The 20,379-nt window shown below is 46.7% G+C and overlaps 1 protein-coding gene across 1 annotated transcript in view; it reads left to right on the top strand.

Annotated features, from left to right (window-relative positions):
* LOC144611400 (guanylyl cyclase C-like) overlaps positions 1 to 20,379 on the top strand; it is a 65,897-nt gene that overhangs the window by 21,253 nt on the left and 24,265 nt on the right. The window contains exons 8-14 of the mRNA XM_078430470.1: positions 2,307 to 2,442; positions 4,233 to 4,321; positions 11,349 to 11,463; positions 11,561 to 11,642; positions 13,907 to 14,012; positions 16,297 to 16,359; positions 17,801 to 17,872. Of these exons, the coding sequence (XP_078286596.1) occupies positions 2,307 to 2,442; positions 4,233 to 4,321; positions 11,349 to 11,463; positions 11,561 to 11,642; positions 13,907 to 14,012; positions 16,297 to 16,359; positions 17,801 to 17,872 (663 nt within the window). The remainder of the gene's footprint in view (positions 1 to 2,306; positions 2,443 to 4,232; positions 4,322 to 11,348; positions 11,464 to 11,560; positions 11,643 to 13,906; positions 14,013 to 16,296; positions 16,360 to 17,800; positions 17,873 to 20,379) is intronic.

Raw genomic sequence — 20,379 nt, 5'->3', positions numbered from 1 at the left:
TTAAGAGAAGTGCCACTGATTCTTCTGTATGACTGGTGTTTACTTCTCACACTAAAATTGATGTTTCCCCCTTTTTCTTCTCTTTCGATTTTCTGTCGCTTTTTCTCAAGAAGACCTGACCCCCTCTACTTCCGGTGCCTTATTCAAATAACGATTATACATTTCGTAGACAGTGAGTGCCTCTAGTCTGTTCATAAATACAATCATAACATTTACAGGATGTTGGAGGCAATCAGTTTATTTTGCTTTTGCGTACGCTTGCCCGTCAGTGCCAATCCCTCTTCCAATCCTGGCCACTTACCTTCTCCCTTTAGACTATTTCAATTACCAATTCAACTACCTGTCGAGAAGATAAAGTCGAAACCTTTTTTCTACCAGCAAGTAGGTACATGGTATTCCAACAATGATAGAGGGATTGTGAGGCATTGAGTCACACAGCGCGGAAACAGGTCCTTCAGCCCAGCTTGCCATACCAGCCATAGGGTTTGCCAACTTTCTCACTACCAAATAAGGGACAAAAGGTGACGTCACCGCCCCGCGCCCCACGTGACCTCACCCAACCAGCGGCCACGTGCTCCCACTCCACCAATGGCGGCCGCCCGGGCCGGGAGGCGGTTTGCTGTGCAACCTCCATTAGGCGAACACACTTGGCCCCGCTCCCCGAGCACATTCCGTTAGCCTCCACTGTCCCGGCCTACAGCGGCCCGCGGGCCTACAGTGTCTGAGCCTGCAGCGCCCCCCGTGCCTAATACGGGCAAGGGTCATCCCGTACGGGACAAACCAATTTAGCCCAAAATACGGGATGTCCTGACTAATACGGGACAGTTGGCAACCCTAACCAGCCAAGATGTCACATCTACACGAGCACCGCCTGTCTGTGTTTGGCCCATAACCCTCTAACATTTCCTATCCATGTACCAAAACTTGACTTCGCCACAGATGGGATGCAAACTCACAATCCCTGGATTAGGAGATCAGTCTCTTATCCATGAGTATAAGGTGGGGTTGATGGGCCACAGTGTGATGAAAGTATTCCATCACTGTGTCACCAGGAGCGAAGAAGACTGCAAAAAGTGGTGAACTGCCGAGTCCATCATCCCACCATCCAAGGGGTTTACAGGAGACGCTGCCTTAAAAAGGCAGCCAGCATCGTCGGAGACACACACCAACCTGGCCACACACTCATTTCACTCCTGCCATCGGGAAGAAAATATAGGAGCTTGAGATCTGTAACATCCAGGTTCCGGAACAGCTTCTTCCCTACAGTCATTAAGCTATTAAACACTTTCCTTCTCTCCCGAGATGCTGCCTGACCCGCTGAGTTATTCTGTCCAGCATTTTGTGTCTACCTTCGATTTAAACCAGCATCTGCAGTTTTTCCCCTACACACTACAACACTCCAGCCAGATCTGTTTTGAGCCTATCCCATTCAATACGTTTGTAGTGCCACATTACACAAAGGAGGTTCGCCTTTCTCTCCACAAGCAGAGCGTAGTTGCCACCAGCAGATTATTAAGGATGATGTTTAAGAAGGTTTACTTCCTTGATGGTCCATTTGTTACCTGCATACTCATCTAGCGGCTACATGCCCTGAATTCAGTCTCCTCACTCAGTGCTGGTGCTACCACGCCAGCCTTGGCGAGGGACGATAAAGAGTACATTCTGCGCCTTGCTACTTTCAATAGAGTGGCGCAGCGGTAGAGCTGCTGCCTTACAGCGTTTTTAGCGCCAGAGACCCGGGTTCGATCCCGACTACGGGTGCTGTCTGCACGGAGTTTGTACGTTCTCCCCGTGACCTGCGTGGGTTTTCTCCGAGATCTTCGGTTTCCTCCCACACTCCAAAGACGTACGGGTTTGTAGGTTAATTGGCTTGGTGTAAATGTAAAATTGTCCCCAGTGTGTGTACGGTGGCGTTAACGTGCGGGGATCGATGCTGGTCGTTGCAGACTCGGTGGGCCACAGGGCCTGTTTCCGCGCTGTATCTCTAAATATATATATATATTTTTAAAATACTTCTTCCAACTGGCCTATTCCTGCACCTAAATGTCTATTGTTTATTGTCTATTGTTGTTCAACTTGGAGGAGCACTGATTCAACAGCCGAGGGAGGACTGTAATCAGGGGAGGTGTCCCATCCCATGTTTGACCTGATGCCAATAGATTGGGGATGTGGGATTTGAGTAAAGCACATGTGATGCACAACATTCCCTGCTGCATGTTTATTTGATTGCTGTTAATCCTTAAGCTATAATTACTTTCACCGGGTTCTTTTGCGGGCCACCACATTAAAACTTGAATCTGTTTCAGGAAAACAATGACTACCTGAGCGGCTACTCGGAAGCTGTTAAACTCTTTGGCTCTGTTCTCAATGATTTCCTGAACAGGAATCAGACCCCAACTCGGGACGACTTCCGGAAAGGTTTTCATAACGCCTCTTTCACAGGTAACAGCGTACGCTTTTTTTTGCACTGAGAGTGATGGGAAGTGGTTGGAGACGGGACAGTGGATGAGAAAAGGGAACAGAGGGAAAAGTGGAGGAAGAAGGGAAGGAATAGAGACAAGAATGAGGGGCAAAAGGGAAGAGAGGCCACGGACCTTACTGATTGTAACGCAGACGGGCATTTGGTCCATTGGAGCCATGTTTTGGGGATAGACACAAAAAGCTGGAGCATTCCCTCTCTTTCTACCCCTCCCCCACCCAAGTCGCACTAGCTTCTCATTTTCACCCTACAGACAGCTTACAATGGCCTGTTTCCTTTATTATCGTTATTTTTTTGCATATCTTTCATTCATTGTTCTTTATCTCTCCGCATCACCGTCTATATCTCTCGTTTCCCTTATCCCTAACCAGCCTGAAGAAGGGTCTCGACCCGAAACGTCACCCGTTCCTTCTCTCCAGAGATGCTGCCTGTCCCAGCTGAGTTACTCCAGCATTTTGTGTCTATCTTCGGTTTAAACCAGCATCTGCGGTTCCTTCTTACGCAATTAGTTTTGGGAATGGTGTGGATGATGGGTACAAGGACCTTAGCAGACGGGCATTTGGTCCATTGGAGCCATGTTGACTCCCAGAAGTACAATCCCTCTCCTGTGGCCCCGTTTGTTATTCTCTCAGTTATGCCTATCAACTCCCCTTTGATTCTTTTTGCCACTTATTTACACTTAGGGGGCAATTTGCAGTAGCCAATCAACACATCTGCATATCCCTGGGAGTTGGGAGGGAGTTGGAGATCTGGCATGCAAAAAAATGGAAGCACAACCAGACAAAGGAGTTTTAAAAGACATGTGGGCTGATACATAGATAAGAAAGGTTTAGAGGGACATAGGCAAACAGGCAAATTGGATTAGTGAAGATAGGCATTCTGGTCGGCATGGATCAGTTGGGTTAAAAGGCTTGTTTCCATGCGGTATAATTCTACAAATCTCTATGAAGTCAGGATTGAACTGGGGCCCTTGGATTTGTGAGGCAGCAATGCTAATTGCTAATTGCTGTGTCACCATGGAGAAAGAGATGGGAGACAGGTGTATGGAGAGAAAGAGCGGAAGTGGAAGGAGAGAAAGCAAGAAGGAAATGGAGAGAAAGGAGAGGGGGGGGGGGGGAGAGCAAGGAATGCAGGGACCAGGAAGAAAGAGGAAAATTGAGGCTTTTGGGGAAGAGAGGCAGGAAATAGCAAGGAAATGCTGGAGTCGAAGTAATGGAAAGCGGGAAATAGTTTTGGGGATAGACACAAAAAGCTGGAGCATTCCCTCTCTCTCTATCCCTCCCTCCCAAGTCGCACTAGCTTCTCGTTTTCACCCTACAAACAGCTAACAATGGCCTGTTTCTTTTATCATCGTTACGTTTTTGCATATCTTTCATTCATTGTTCTTTATCTCTCCACATCACCGTCTATATCTCTCGTTTCCCTTATCCCTAACCAGCCTGAAGAAGGGTCTCGACCCGAAACGTCACCCATTCCTTCTCTCCAGAGATGCTGCCTGTCCCGCTGAGTTACTCCAGCATTTTGTGTCTATCTTCGGTTTAAACCAGCATCTGCAGTTCCTTCTTACGCAATTAGTTTTGGGAATGGTGTGGATGAAGGGTACAAGGACATGAGAAGACAGAAAAGTAGCATGAGAATGAATGTACAGAAAGCAGATGAATGAGATTGAAAGAGACAAAAATGGTAAATGGAGTATAAATGTAATGATAATCAATGTATCAATGTATTAAATCAGCCATTGGCTTGTTTGCAGGACTTAATGACAGCCAAGTTTACCTGGATGAATTTGGAGACCGAGACTTTAACCTGACTGTTCTGTACACTTCAACCAAGACCACAACAGTAGGTTCTGTACTTCAAATGAACTGGTCATCCCAGCGATGAGGCACACACACACACACACACACACGGGGGGGGGGGGGGGGGTGGCATGGTAGCGCAGCGCTGCCTTCCAGCACCTACAGTGCCAGACCTGGGTTCGATCCCGACCACGGGTGCTTGTCTGTACGGAGTTTGTACGATCTCCCCGTGACCGCGTGGGTTTTCTCCGAGATCTTCGGTTTCCTCTCACGCTCCAAAGGCGTGGAGGTTTGTAGGATAATTGGCTTGGTGTAAATGTAAATTGTCCCCAGTATGTGTAATAATAATAATAATCATGTATTTTATTTATATAGCGCTTTTCATATACTCAAAGACGCTTTACAGAGATTTAGAGAACATAGGGAAATTAATAAATAGATAAATAAGTAAATAAATAAACGAACAGAGAAAGGAGACAGAAGGTGAGGTGACCTTCAGTGGTTGAAGGCAGTACTGAACAGGTGAGACTTCAGCGATGTTTTGAATGTGGTGAGTGTGGAGGAGTCTCTAACGTTTTGGGGTAGTGAGTTCCATAGGGTGGGAGCAGCGATGGAGAAAGCCCTGTCCCCCCAGGATCTGAGTTTGGTCCGTGTAGTGTTAACGTGTAATGCAGGGATCGCTGGTCGCCGCAGACTCGGGGGGCCTGTTTCCACATTGTATCTCTAAACTAAACTAAGCATATACACACACACACACACGATTGCTTTTCCACAGCAATGCCTCACACACACTTATTCTCCAGCACATGGCCCCACTCACACTAACCACACTCACATTTAACTCCTTTCCATGTACCATCCACACGTGGGTTCACCACACTCTCTGCACTTATGGGCAACAGACTCCCACAAACTGTGCCAAAGCAGACCGGTGAAGAGCTGAAACAATGAGTCTGCTGCCCTCGTCTGCCCTGGCATCAACATGAACAACCCGGCAGAACAGGGTGTCAATTCTTATGCCAACCTGCAGTATAATCTTGACTTGATGAGGACATGGTCCAGCTTCATTGGCAAGCAGTTGTGGGACAGAACTAGGAGAGCAGGTGGACAAAGGGGACGACTCATTTCTGAAGTTGTCAAATCAGCACCTTTAGAGCTAGGCAGTCTGTGAACAATTGGTTTGTTTGTAATCCCTAATTTCTCCAACTCTCGCAAAAAAGGGACCTTCCACTCGTCCATTACATCATCCATTACATCATCACAACAACGCACACGAGCGTGCCCCCTGTCTACAAGCCCTGGCTAAATCACCCGTGTCCATCCACACCATACAAAGCAACATGAAGCTCACTCTGCTCAACATCCGGTCCCTCAACAATAAAAGCCTCATTCTAAATGACTTCATCCTGGAAAATAAACTGGACTTCCTCTGTCTGACAGAAACCTGGCAACAACCCCTGGATTACCTCTCACTCAACCTCACTACACCCAACGGATACTCCTACATCAATAAACCACGCTCGGAAGGCCGAGGTGGTGGGATTGCCGTAATTCACCGACAGGACTTCAAGATCAACCTCATCTCCATCTCATCTGCTCCGTCATTTGAACACCTGGCTTTCAAACTCTCTGGCCACACAAAATTAGTCATGGCAGTTGTCTACCGCCCTCCCAAACCACACCCATCATTCCTTTCTGACTTCTCTGACTTTCTGACCCAGTTCTGTTCTCTCTCCCCCTCAATCCTCCTCCTCGGTGATTTCAACATCCACATGGACTCCACTGACTCCACAATAACCGCTGACTTCACTGAAATACTCAACTGCTTTAACCTCACTCAACACGTAAATTTTCCCACCCATAACCGTGGGCACATTCTGGACCTTGTCTGCTCCACTGGACTAAATCTACATCACCTCTCTGGCTCTGACCCCACCCTCTCTGATCACTTAGCCATCACCATGTCCGTCAACATTCCCACCCCAGCTCCAAAGCAAAAACGCAAAATAAACTTCCGCAAGCTGAACTCTGTTTCACCTACCTCGCTCTCATCCTCCCTCTCTGAAATAATGTCCGCCTCTCCCTTCGTTGACCTCCACAGCCCCTCTGACCTCACTGACTACTACAACCGCACTCTCTCCTCCTGCCTCGACCAGCTTGCACCTATAAAAACCAAAACAGTTTCCTTCACCCACTCTGCTCCCTGGTTTACCCCTGAACTCCGCGTGATGAAAACTCATGCCCGTCAACTTGAAAGACTCCGCAACAAAACAGGTCTCACAATTCACTCCCAAGCCTACAAAGACCACATACAGCACTATAAAGATGCCCTCTCCCATGCCCACTCCACCTACTACTCTCAAATAATTCACTCTGGCTCCGGAAACCCCAAAACACTCTTCTCTACAATAAACAAACTCCTCAGCCCCCTGGACACCATCTCCCAATCATTCACAGTTGACAAATGCACCACTTTCCTTTCATTCTTCCAAAGCAAAATAGACAACATCTACAGCACCTTAACCACCAACGCACCTGCTCCCCCTCAAACCACCTGCCCCCCCTTATCCTGTCAGCCCCTGCCTCAGTTCTCCCCAATCTCCACCACCGACCTCTCTGACCTCTTCACAGGAATAAAAACTGCCACCTGCTCTCTGGACCCCATCCCCTCCAGCTTTGTCAAGGCCTGCCTTCCTGCTCTCTCTCCACTTATCACTGCAACAATAAACTCCTCCCTGTCCACTGGCATCGTCCCGCCATCCCTCAAAATCGCTGCTGTCACCCCCATTCTGAAAAAACCTGGTCTAAACCCTGACACCCCAAACAACTTCAGACCAATCTCCAACCTACCCTTTCTGTCCAAAGTTTTGGAACGTGCTGTAGCTTCCCAACTAAAATACCACCTCTCTACCAATAACCTGTATGAAACTTTCCAATCTGGATTCCGCTCAAACCACTGTACTGAAACTGCGCTCCTCAAAATCACAAACGACATTCTCCTCTCCTCCGACGCTGGCAACCTCAACATCCTCATCCTACTTGACCTCAGCGCCGCCTTTGACACCATAAATCACTCCATTCTCCTCACCCGACTTGAAACCTCCCTTAACATCACCGGCACAGCCCTATCCTGGTTTAAATCTTACCTCTCTGACAGACACCAGTTCATCTCCATTAACAACTGTAAATCCCCCACCGCTCCCCTCCCCCAAGGTGTCCCCCAAGGCTCAGTCCTTGGCCCCCTCCTCTTCATCCTCTACCTGTTCCCCCTTGGTCAATTAATCCGCCGTCATGGTCTCAACTTCCACTGCTTCGCCGATGATATCCAGCTCCTCATCTCCACCAAGTCAATCTCCTCCACCACACACTCTACACTGACAAACTGCATTACTGAAATAAAATCTTGGCTTCAATCAAACTTCCTCAAACTCAATTGCAACAAATCTGAAATCATCATCATTGGTCCAAAAATGCTCACCAAATCCACCCAAAACTTCATCCTCAACATTGATGGTCTCCCAGTATCCACCTCACCTCACATCCGGAATCTTGGAATCATCCTTGATCAAACCCTCTCCTTCGACAAACACATCAAACACATCACAAAGACAGCCTTCTTCCACCTCAAAAACATTGCCCGTCTCCGTCCATCCCTCTCCTCCACAGCTGCAGAAACCCTCATCCACGCCTTCATCACCTCCCGTCTGGACTACTGCAACAGCCTCCTCTATGGCGCACCCTCAAAAATCATCAATAAACTTCAATACATTCAAAACTCCGCTGCCCGTCTACTCACACACACCTCGATCCGTGACCATATCACCCCCGTCCTTTATAAACTCCACTGGCTCCCCATCCCCCAGAGAATCCAGTACAAAATCCTCCTCATAACCTACAAAGCCCTCCATAACCTGGCCCCATCCTACCTGACCGACCTCCTCCACAGGCACACTCCCACCTGCACCCTCCGCTCTGCCGCTGCCAATCTCCTATCCCCCCACATCCGGACTAAACTCAGATCCTGGGGGGACAGGGCTTTCTCCTTCGCTGCTCCCACCCTATGGAACTCACTACCCCAAACCGTTAGAGACTCCCCCACACTCACCACATTCAAAACATCGCTGAAGTCTCACCTGTTCAGTACTGCCTTCAACCACTGAAGGTCACCTCACCTACTGTCTCCTTTCTCTGTTCATTTATTTATTTACTTATTTATCTATTTATTAATTTCCCTATGTTCTCAAAATCTCTGTAAAGCGTCTTTGAGTATATGAAAAGCACTATATAAATAAAAGGTATTATTATTATTATTATTACATGGAAATATTCACAGGCTCAGTTACTTTGGAAGCTTCTAACACTGTAATAAAATCGGAGAATGATGCAAACATTCAGCAGTTTGGATAGAAAAGGAAAAAGGAAACAAGATTAACATTTCACATTAAAAAAGCCTTCATCAGAACTGTGATAAAGAAATAAAGCCCAGTCTTAATCAACAGAGAAGATTGGGAAAAGGGATAGAGAGGGCAAAGGCAATAAGATGAGAGGGGATCTTACAGAAACATATAAAATTATTGAGGGATTGGACAAGCTAGATGCAGGAAACATGTTCCCGGTGTTGGGGGAGTCCAGAACCAGGGGCCACAGTTTAAGAATACGAGGTAGGCCATTTAGCACTGAGATGAGGAAAAATCTTTTCATCCAGAGAGTTGTGAATTTGTGGAATTCTCTGCCTCAGAAGGCAGTGGAGGTCGATTCACTGGATGCATTCAAAAGAGAGTTAGATACAGCTCGATTTATTAGATAAATCGAGTTAGAGTTAGATAGAGCTCTTTGGGCTAGCGGAATCAAGGGATATGGGGAGAAGGCAGGAACGGGGTACTGATTGTGGATGATCAGCCATGATCACATTGAATGGCGGTGCTGGCTCGAAGGGTTGAATGGCCTCCTCCTGCACCTATTTTCTATGTTTCTATATTTCTATCTGTAATGTTGGGACCAGTTTGTAGTGGGAATACCTTGTTAACAGGGGCAGTTGGAGAGTGACAAAAGAATATCTTCTGCGCAGTGGGTTGTGTTAATGAAGAGGAAATAAAAACCAAGCCAGTATCAATAAGATAGCTTAGAACAGAAAAGGCCACTTTGGATATGAATAGAGAAAGCAAGCAATCAGAAGTTGGAGAATTCGATGTTGAGCCTGGAAGGGTGTAATGTACCCAGATGAAGGTGACATTCTTTAATTTAATTTGTGTGGAGGCTTCTTATTAACATTGCAGGAGACCAGACAGCTCGGAGCGTGAATAGGACAGAGAACTAAAGTGGCAGGAAACTCAGGTCACCCTTGCGACTGAGTGTAGTCGCTCTGCCAAACAGTTATCTCATCTGTGTCTGGTTTATTCAGTGTCGAGACCACATTGTGAACACAAATGCAGTGGATTGCATTGTCACGTGCAATGCGGTTCATCACAGGGATGCTTAAGTCCACACCTTTGCAGTGGCTCCCTGTCCTCTCTCACATCGCCCCTCCCAGCATACGCAGAAGGGAGAGGATGTTGAAAGATTGGTGCACCATCGAGGTTAACCTTCCCATCCATGCTGACTTGAACAATCTGCCCAACATGAAGTCCCGCCAACCCTTCTGGTCTTCAGACAAATCCCTGGAAGACTTTGACTCCGAGACTGAGTGGCGCAGAGCCTGGAAAGATGCCAAGACCAACAACGGAGAGGTGATCACAGACCCCACAGTGAAACCACCGGGATTTGACCTCCATCGCGAGCAATGGCTAACCCTGAACAGGATCCGCACCCTCCATCACCTGCACAAGTGGGGGATGACAGACAGATAGCCCTGCTTGCGACTGCAACTATCCAGACCAGACCATCACACACATCATATCATCATATATATACAGCCGGAAACAGGCCTTTTCGGCCCTCCAAGTCCGTGCCGCCCAGTGATCCCCGTACATTAACACTATCCTACACCCACTAGGGACAATTTTTACATTTACCCAGCCAATTAACCTACATACCTGTACGTCTTTGGAGTGTGGGAGGAAACCGAAGATCTCGGAGAAAACTCACGCAGGTCACGGGGAGAACGTACAAACTCCTTACAGTGCAGCACCCGTAGTCAGGATCGAACCTGAGTCTCCGGCTCTGCATTCGCTGTAAAGCAGCAACTCTACCGCTGCGCTACCGTGCCGCCCTCAGGCTTTTCCCTGGTGGCATCAAGACCATCCACCCAGCAACTGATGCTGCCCTGGCCTGGATGTCTACCCTCGACCTACAACTTTAGGCTGTGCACGCCACACGCACGAAGAAGAAGATGTGGATTGCAAGAAGAGCAAGTGAATCACTGCTTCAGTTGGAAAGAATCTTTAGGTCCCTGCATTGTGGGAAAAGGTGAAAGGACAGGTGCTTTGAAATGCTCAACGTTTCCTCACTCTCGTTCTGACCTGTCTGTGGCATCCGGCACTGTTATAACCAGGCCCAGGGCAAGCTTGAGGAGCTGTCCCACAACTCACATACGGGCATGTTGTACCCCTTCTGGACTTAGTTTTGAATCCCCCAACTTCTGTTAACTTGATTGCTCCATCAATATCAAGACTGGGCCATATAAGTATAAGAAAATAATTGCAGATGCTGGTACAAATCGAAGGTATTTATTCACAAAATGCTGGAGTAACTCAGCAGGTCAGGCAGCATCTCAGGAGAGAAGGAATGGGTAACGTTTCGGGTTGAGACCCTTCTTCAGACTGACCAAGACTGTTGTAAGTCACCTGTCTACTCAGCATTAAGCTACTCAGCAAGAGAGAGCTGGATAGAGCTCTTAAGGATAGCGGAGTCAGGGGTATGGGGAGAAGGCAGGAACGGGGTACTGATTGAGAATGATCAGCCATGATCACATTGAATGGCGGTGCTGGCTCGAAGGGCCGAATAGCCTCCTCCTGCACCTATTGTCTATTGTCTATTAAATTTCTATCATCCATTTGTTTACCCCTTTCGCCTGCTGCCTTATGTCTTTCTTCGTCACTTTTAAACAAAAAAAAATTTCCTTTTATTTTCAGTACGAAACGTGGTTCATCTTTGACACCCGGAATAACATAACAAATATCATTGCAGACGACCCTGATTTTGCTTGGGTAGGAGGACTGCCTAGCAGTGAGCCGAAATCCACCCCAAGTAGGTTTTACCTCTTACCAGAGAATCCCAGGCCAATCAATGTCACAGTGCTGCACGGGTTGATTGAAATTTGGTTTCACTCGAATTCCCTTTGCAGATAATGATAGCCTGGTGCCCGAAGTGATCGGTCTGACAATCACTGTCGTGGTGGTGACACTGATCGCAATGGTTGTACTGCGGTGAGTAGCAGCATTTCTACTTCAACAAAAGCTTTTCGCCGCACAATAAACAATGAACTAAACTGAACTGAATTTGCAGAGGCAAACGTGAACCACTTACCCCCTGAGGGGTATTGTGGATGGGGTGAGGAATAACACCCCTTGTGTGATAAAGACTGCACGAGGATGGAATGGTGGCACAGCTAGTAGAGCTACCGCCTCAACGCCAGAGACCCGGATTCATTCCTGACCTCAGGCGCTGACTGTGTGGAGTCTTCACATTCACCCTAAGGCCACAGGGTTTCCCCAGGGTGCTCTGTTTTTTTTTCACATCCCAAAGATGTGTGGATTGGCCACTTGCTCTAGGGATGTAAGAATGTGGGGAGAAATAAAAATGGGAATAACGTAGGATTAGCATCAGTGAGTGGTCGGTGGTCAGCTTGGACTCAGTAGACTTTACAGACTCGTTTCTGTATCATATCTTTCTATGACTATATGACTATATAACACAATGACATCAGGGAGTACGACCTCTGACAAACTCTGATGAGATCACTTAAGAGGACACAAAAACGTTGGAGATACTCAATAGGTCAGGCAGCATATTGAGAGTCATCGAGCAATACAGCATTTTAACAGGCCCTTCGGCCCAAGTTGCCCACACCGTCCACCATGTCCCAGCTGCACTACACTCTAGGTGCAGCCTCACCAACGTCATATACAACTGCAACATGACCTCCCAACATCTATACTCAATACTCTGACTGATGAAGGCCAACAGGTATATGCTCACCTGTCCTGGGGACCACTCTCAATAGACAATAGACAATAGGTGCAGGAGTAGGCCATTCGGCCCTTCGAGCCAGCACCACCATTCAATGTGATCATGGCTGATCATTCTCAATCAATACTCCGTTCCTGCCCTCTCCCCATACCCCCTGACTCCGCTATCCTTAAGAGCTCTATCTAGCTCTCTCTTGAAAGCATGCAGAGAATTGGCCTCCACTGCCTTCTGAGGCAGAGAATTCCACAGATTCACAACTCTCTGACTGAAAAAGTTTTCCCTCATCTCTGTTCTAAATGGCCTACCCCTTATTCTTAAACTGTGTGGCCCCTGGTTCTGGACTCCCCCAACATTGGGAACATGTTTCCTGCCTCTAACGTGTCCAACCCCTTAATAATCTTATACGTTTTGATAAGATCCCCTCTCATCCTTCTAAATTCCAGTGTATACAAGCCTAGTCGCTCCAGCCATTCCTTCTCTCCAGAGATGCTGCCTGTCTCGGTAGGTCACTCCAGCATTTTGTGTCTACCGGGTGATATTACAGGGAGGGTTTGATCAGACACACCGCCCCTCTGCAGCTGTCTAATCGCTGCACGGCCTGCTGCCTCAAGTCTACAGTGGTCATCCATTGACATTCCGCCCGCACAAAGCAGCAATTCATTCACTCAAACGTTCGTTTTTCTTTTGCATTGCCGACAATGCGGAAAACCGAGAATAACTCATGGTTTGGGAAGTGCGACATATTCCCGCTTGAGGAGCAGCTCCGGTACAAATTACGCTGCAAAGGAAAATCGCCACGACCTCGCTCACTCACTCACTCGCCGAAGCATAAAGCAATAAAACTTACGAAATCTTCACGGTCTCGTACAAATTAACCATAAACACACATAATTTTTTTTAAATTTAAAGCAGTATTTTCTTACCTCTACCATAACTGGAAAATACGGACGAAACGCTGGTCTGTATACACGCAGCAGATCAGCCGGCGAGAATGTTTAGCCCCTGATTCCTCTGACCGACCGGGGCATGCTCAGTCGAGATACCGAACTCACTTATTGAAAATGAAAATGAGTTTATGAGACTATCACATCCAGACATTGTCCAGCGCTCGCTGTTAAAATTATGAGTTATATTCCTCTATTTAAATTGCCTATTTAAATTGATTTTAACTCTCCTCGAAGCATATTAAATCCTCTGCTCCCTATCGTTTACATTCAGCTTTTCGAAAGGGATAAATAATCATTCACTCCTGGATGTTCATGCTGCATATTTAAGGAGAAGTTGTTCAAATTATTTGATGTCTCAGCTTTTCTCACTCGTTCAACCTCTGCCTCCATGTTGTGGGGTCTTGTTGTTCTCGAAGATTTGCCTCATGCTAATATTCAGCCTAGATTTTTCTCGGGCCTCCTCTGGGCATTTCCTCCGGTTCCCTTGGCCTGAGAATTATTTGGTCGCCGCTGCACTTTAACCATCAAAATTTACCAAAACGTTTTGCCAACAGGAAGTACAGATTGGAACGGAAAATCCGCTTGAAGAAATGGTCGCACATTTCGAGCGACCGGATCGTACTGTTGGAAGTAGCTGAGCACAGCTGCATCAACCTGAAGGTAATTTTACACACGTGTTTACGGACAGAAACTGACCCTGCTAAAATACCCAAGATACACAGTCTCTGATCTGTGCTGGGATATCTGGCCAACTATAATCATAATCATAATCATACTTTATTAGCCAAGTATGTTTTGCAACATACAAGGAATTTCATTTTCCGTACAGTCATACCAATAAGAAGCAACAGAACACACAAAATACATTTTAACATGAACATCCACCACAGTGACTCCTCCACATTCCTCACTGTGATGGAAGGCGAAAAAAAAGTTCAATCTCTTCCCTTCTTTGTCGCGGTCGGGGGCCTCGAGCCTTCCGTTGACGGGACGATCTTGGCTCCTGTAAGTGACAACAGTCAACTATAAATGACGTAGAGAGTGACCTGGAAGCATCAACTATAAATGACCTAGAAAGTGGGGAGTAATGAAATGGAATCAGGAATCCACCTCTGCACTTGAGGTCCCATTGTGAGGACCCAAAGGGTTATCAAGAGGATAAGGAATGGATCCTCAACAACAGTCATTTTATCCTTGCAATGTGAATGCAACAAAAGTCTTTTCAATAAGTTAGCAACTGTGGATGGTTTCAAAAGTTTATTGCAATAAGAATGATAAAATGATAAGAATGATAAAAACGGATAAAAACTTCATAAATCTTCCCTAACCTGTTGTGTCAACGTGAATGCCTGAGGTAATTTCCTGAGGTTGTCATTTGTGATGATCCTTTTGAAGATATCTGTTGTGACCATTTGAACAGAGTCAGTCTGATGCTGAAGCTTGCTGGTATAAAAGGTCTTCATTCATCTAGAGACCCTTATAATCGTATGTTGAAGTTGGGGGAGTCCAGAACCAGGGGTCACAGCTTAAGGATAAGGGGGAAGTCTTTTAGGACCGAGATGAGAAAACATTTCTTCACACAGAGAGTGGTGAGTCTGTGGAATTCTCTGCCACAGAAGGTAGTTGAGGCCAGTTCATTGGCTATATTTAAGAGGGAGTTAGATGTGGCCCTTGTGGTTAAAGGGATCAGGGGGTATGGAGAGAAGGCAGGTACAGGTTACTGAGCTGGATGATCAGCCATGATCATATTGAATGGCGGTGCAGGCTCGAAGGGCTGAATGACCTACTCCTGCAACTATTTTCTATGTTTCTATGTATCAGTTTTACCACCCGCTTTGTGCTGGGGACAATTTACGGTGGCAAATTAACCCACCAACAGGCATGTGTTTGCGTGTTGGGACGTTGGAGGACACTGGAACCCTGGAGGAATGTCAGAATTGTACCCAAGTCACCGGAGTTGTGAGGCAGCAGCTCCACCAGCTGCACCACTGAGCTGCCCACAAAGGCTTTAAGCATTTTAAGGTTGAGAAGAGCATCAGCAGGGCAAAGTCTCACAAACAACAATGAAATTGATGACCAGTTTGTGGGTGAGGGCCAGGTACCGGCCGAAGCAAGAACAGTCCTGTTCCCTTGCCATGGGATTTAGTTTAGTTTAGAGATACAGCGTGGAAACAGGCCCTTCGGCCCACCGAGTTCGCGCCGACCAGCGATCCCCGCACATTAACACTATCCTACACACACAAAGGACAATTTTTACATTTACCAAGTCAATCAACCGACAAACCTGACCGTCTTTGGAGTGTGGGATCTCGGAGAAAACCCACGCAGGTCACGGGGAGAACGTACAAACTCCGTACAGACAGCACCCGTAGTCGGGATCGAACCCGGGTCCCCGGCATTTGCTGTAAGGCAGCAACTCTACCGCTGCACCACCGTGCCGCCCTTTGATGCAGAGAAGAAAGCACCAGGATAATGTCTTAGAGTCCTACAGCAACCAGCCAAACTTGCCACTGCTGACCAGAATGCCTCATCTACACCAGTCTTACCTGCCCGCATTTGGCTCATATCCCTCGAAACCTATCCATTCCATTTGAGTTAATGCTTTTGAGTTAATATATATCTTTTGAAAGGCACAACCTCCAACTCAACCTCAAGGTGCTTTGTATTTCCTCAGAGTGGAATAATCTAACTGTTGTCACATCTGAGTTAGCCAGATGCAAGCTGGTTCCATAGTGAACAAAAATAGATACACAGTGCCGGAGTAATTCAGTGGGTCAAGCAGCATCTCTGGAGAACATGGGAACCAAAGAAGGGTCCGAAGCCAAAATGGCACCCATCCATGACCATTTGAGTTACTCCAGCACTTTGTGTCTTTTTTTGTAAAACAGCATCTGTAGTTTCTTGTATGCATAATGAACAATCTATTTTGTTCTTTTTTCTCTAGATTGAAGAAGATAAGAGAAAAGATAACTTTGTGCCAATATTGAGAGCAAAATATGACAAAAAGGTATTAAATCTTATTTTTAACATTGCCACCCTGTGCTCAAATTCCTTTATGACTACACCCCTCCTTAACTCTGGTCTTAACACATCTCTGGGATATATCTATCGACAACCTCTCTTCGTTTTGTCTGCTGAACAGCTACCTCTTTGACAACATTTTTAGATCATCTGTCTGTTTGTCTTCTTCAATCTGGAGAAGGGTTCTGACCCGAAACGTCACCTGTGTTTCTCCAGAGATGCTGCCTGACCCGCTGAGTTACTTCAGCAATTTGTGTCTATCTTCGCTTTGAACAAACAGATTGGCAGATGATGTGAGCTACTTTTCAATCTGTCAGGAAGTTGGGTTTAGCACCTGTAACCAGTACCGGCAGTGCTTTGTTTCTACAAACAATGAGACTGGTCAGTAGTCTGAAAGTGAGCTATAAAACCATAGCAGAAATTCGGCACAATTTTGTCAGCGCTAGGTTTTTCCACCCTTTAAAACAATTTTCCAAGTAGGCCTTGCAAGTGTTTTTTCTTGACTGTTTTTATCAATTAAAACTGTGAAATGCAAGTCCCAATTACAATCAATCAATCAATACTTTTTTTACAGACTCAAGGTCCAGATAAAAGCCAAGACATTACATATAATAAACATACAGAAGCATAATAAGTTACATACAAAAGCACAGTCAGTTACTAACAAATTACTAACAAATTACTAACAAAAGCACAATAAATTGCATACAAGCACAATGCATGGTTTAAAGCATCAGCCATCAGTGATCAACAACGAGACAACTCCAAAGACGTACAGGTATGTAGGTTAATTGGCTGGGTAAATGTAAAAATTGTCCCTAGTGGGTGTAGGATAGTGTTAATGTGCGGGGATCGCTGGGCGGCACGGACTTGGAGGGCCGAAAAGGCCTGTTTCCGGCTGTATATATATTATATGATATGATATGATATACCAATGTCTCCACAACTGTGATTGGTAGCGTGTAGTACTAAACCTTATTAGTGATAATGCCAAGATGATCTCATTTTCAGAGTCATTAATTCGGCAAATAAAATTTATACATTGCGGGTGCTAAGTAAATTCACATTGTTGTTACCCCCAAACCAACAATGGCAAGCCAGAGAGCATGAATGGGATTAACAGCCATGCTGTCCAACCCAACTATTTACCTGAAGAAGGGTCTCGACCCGAAACGTCACCCATTCCTTCTCTCCCGTGATGCTGCCTGACCCGCTGAGTTACTCCAGCATTTTGTGTCTACCTTCGATTTAATCCAGCATCTGCAGTTGTTTTCCTACACTAACCAACTATTTATCAGCTGCCACAAACACATACCAGGCCACCCTTCAGGCTTTAGTTGTAAAATAAAATCTAACTCACAGACCTGAACCTCATGTTGATCTGCGATCTTTGATTACATATTTTTTTCTTTCCTCCTCTTATCCAGATTGTTATTTTGAAGGAACTGAAGCACAAAGATGGCAACTTCACTGTGAAGCAAAAGATTGAACTTAACAAGGTGAGTCTAGGTAACTCAGTACCATCTCTGAATACTGTGGAGGACATTAGTAACAAATAAATTAAATGAGAAAAGAAGGATCATGACCCAAAACGTCACCCATTCCTTCTATCCCAATGACTCCCACCCCATGCAGGACACTGTCACTGCACTGAGTAGCTCCTTCGGTGACAGACTCCTTCACCCCAAGTGCGTGAAGGAGAGATATAGGTATAACAGAGCTTTATTTGTCGTTCGGTACCGAAGTACCGAACGAAACTACATAGCAGTCATAGAAAAAAAAAAGAACACAAGACACATAACCCCAACACAAACGTCCATCACAGTGACTCCAAACACCCCCTCACTGTGATGGAGGCAACAAAACTTCCCCTCTCTTCCCCACGCCCACGGACAGACTGCTCGTCCCCGACCGACCCGCACAGTCCCCGCACCGGGCGCTGAAACGTCTCGCGGCCGAACCGGGCGATGAAAGGCCCGCGACCAAGCCTTGCACAGCTAAGTCCCACAGCCGAGCCGCACCAGCGGTGAAAAGTCCCGCAGCCGAGCCGCACCGGGCGGTGTTAAGTCCCGCAGCCGAGTTGCACCGGGCGGTGTTAAGCCCCGCAGCCGAGCTGCACCGGGCGGTGTTAAGCCCCGCAGCCGAGCTGCACCGGGCGATGTAAGTCCAGCGGCCAAGCCGCACCGGGATGTAAAGTCCAGCGGCCAAGCCGCACCGGGATGTAAAGTCCAGCGGCCGAGCCGCACCGGGATGTAAAGTCCAGCGGTCAAGCCGCAGCGGGATGTAAAGTCCAGCGGCCGAGCCGCACCGGGATGTAAAGTCCAGCGGCCGAGCCGCACCGGGATGTAAAGTCCAGCGGCCGAGCCGCACCGGGGGATGTTAGGCCCCGCAGCCGAGCCGCACCCCGCGCCGTGAGGAAGAGAAAAGTTCCCCACACCCACCCACCCCCCACACACCACCCACCCCCCACACACCACCCACCCCCCACACACCACCCACCCCCCACACACCACCACCCCCTCCCACACATACACAACCAAAAAAATATATATATAAAAATCATCCCAACACCGACACTCAACAAAAAAAAGACGGACAGACTGCTAGTCAGCCGCTGCCGTTAGGCGCCGCCACGTGGGAGGTCCTTCCTTCCCGCTGCTGTGAGACTGCACAACCAGCACTGCTCCCAGCAGACGAGTCAACAGTAACAGTTAAGAACACACAGAAAACTGATGACAATTTATCCTTGTCTTTACTTTTATTTATAATGTCTTGCTATCCACTTTGCTGCGGTAACACTGTAAATTTCTGCGGTGTGGGACGAATAAAGCAATATATTATCCAGAGATGCTGCTTGTCCCGCTGAGTTTAGTTTAATTTCGAGATACAGCGCGCAACAGGCCCTTCAGCCCATTGGAATGTAATGGAATACGTTAATAAGTCTTTAAAGTGCCAGAACGTTGATAAAAAGAGGAACCCTTTGCTTGATAAATTGAGACGTAGCATCATTATTTTAACCTGGAATGTGTTGATTAAAAGTGGATGACAAAGTTCATAACTTCTAGGAGCAGAATCAGACCATTCGGCCCATCATCTGAATGATCAGTCTGACGAAGGGTCTCGACCCGAAACGTCACCCATTCCTTCTCTCCCGAGATGCTGCCTGACCCGCTGAGTTACTCTGGCATTGTGTGTCTACCTTCGAATTTAACCAGCATCTGCAGTTTTTTTTCCTACACATTCGGCCCATCATGTCTACTCCACCATTCAATCATGGCTGATTTATCTTTCCCTCTCAACCCCATTCTCCTGCCTTCGCCTCATAACCCCAAAGACCCTTCCTTAGTTAGAGATATAGCGCAGAAACAGGCCCTTGCGGCCCACCGGGTCCGCGCCGACCAGCGATCCCCGGACATTAACACTATCCTATACCCACTAGAGACAATTTTTACATTTACCAAGCCAATTAACCTACATACCTGTACGTACAATACAATACAATATCATTTATTATCATTGTACAAGTGCAACGAGATTGAGAATGTCATTTCCATATCGATGCTATCAAATATATAAATAAATCACGGCGAAAGTGAAAATAACGAAAGGGGGGGAAAGAAAAAAAAGGGGGAACAAGGTAAAGTGCAAAAAAATAAGATAAAACGTCTTTCCTAATCAAGAATTTACAAGCTTATGATGACAAAGCAAATTCAATAATATAATCTAAAAGGAAATTGGGTAATAGACAATAGACAATAGACAATAGATGCAGGAGTAGGCCATTCGGCCCTTCGAGCTAGCACCACCATTCAATGTGATCATGGCTGATCATTCTCAATCAGTACCCCGTTCCTGCCTTCTCCCGATACCCCCTAACTCTGCTATCCTTAAGAGCTCTATCTAGCTCTCTCTTGAATGCATTCAGAGAATTGGCCTCCACTGCCCTCTGAGGCAGAGGTAAGGACTTGAAAGGGAAGAGAATCGTAGGGCGGCAGGGAAAAGCAGT

Source organism: Rhinoraja longicauda, chromosome 40, assembly GCF_053455715.1.
Source record: "Rhinoraja longicauda isolate Sanriku21f chromosome 40, sRhiLon1.1, whole genome shotgun sequence".
NCBI lineage: Eukaryota > Metazoa > Chordata > Chondrichthyes > Rajiformes > Arhynchobatidae > Rhinoraja > Rhinoraja longicauda.
The sequence above is the reverse complement of the archived record's forward strand: the minus strand, read 5'-3'. Positions and strand labels throughout refer to the sequence as shown.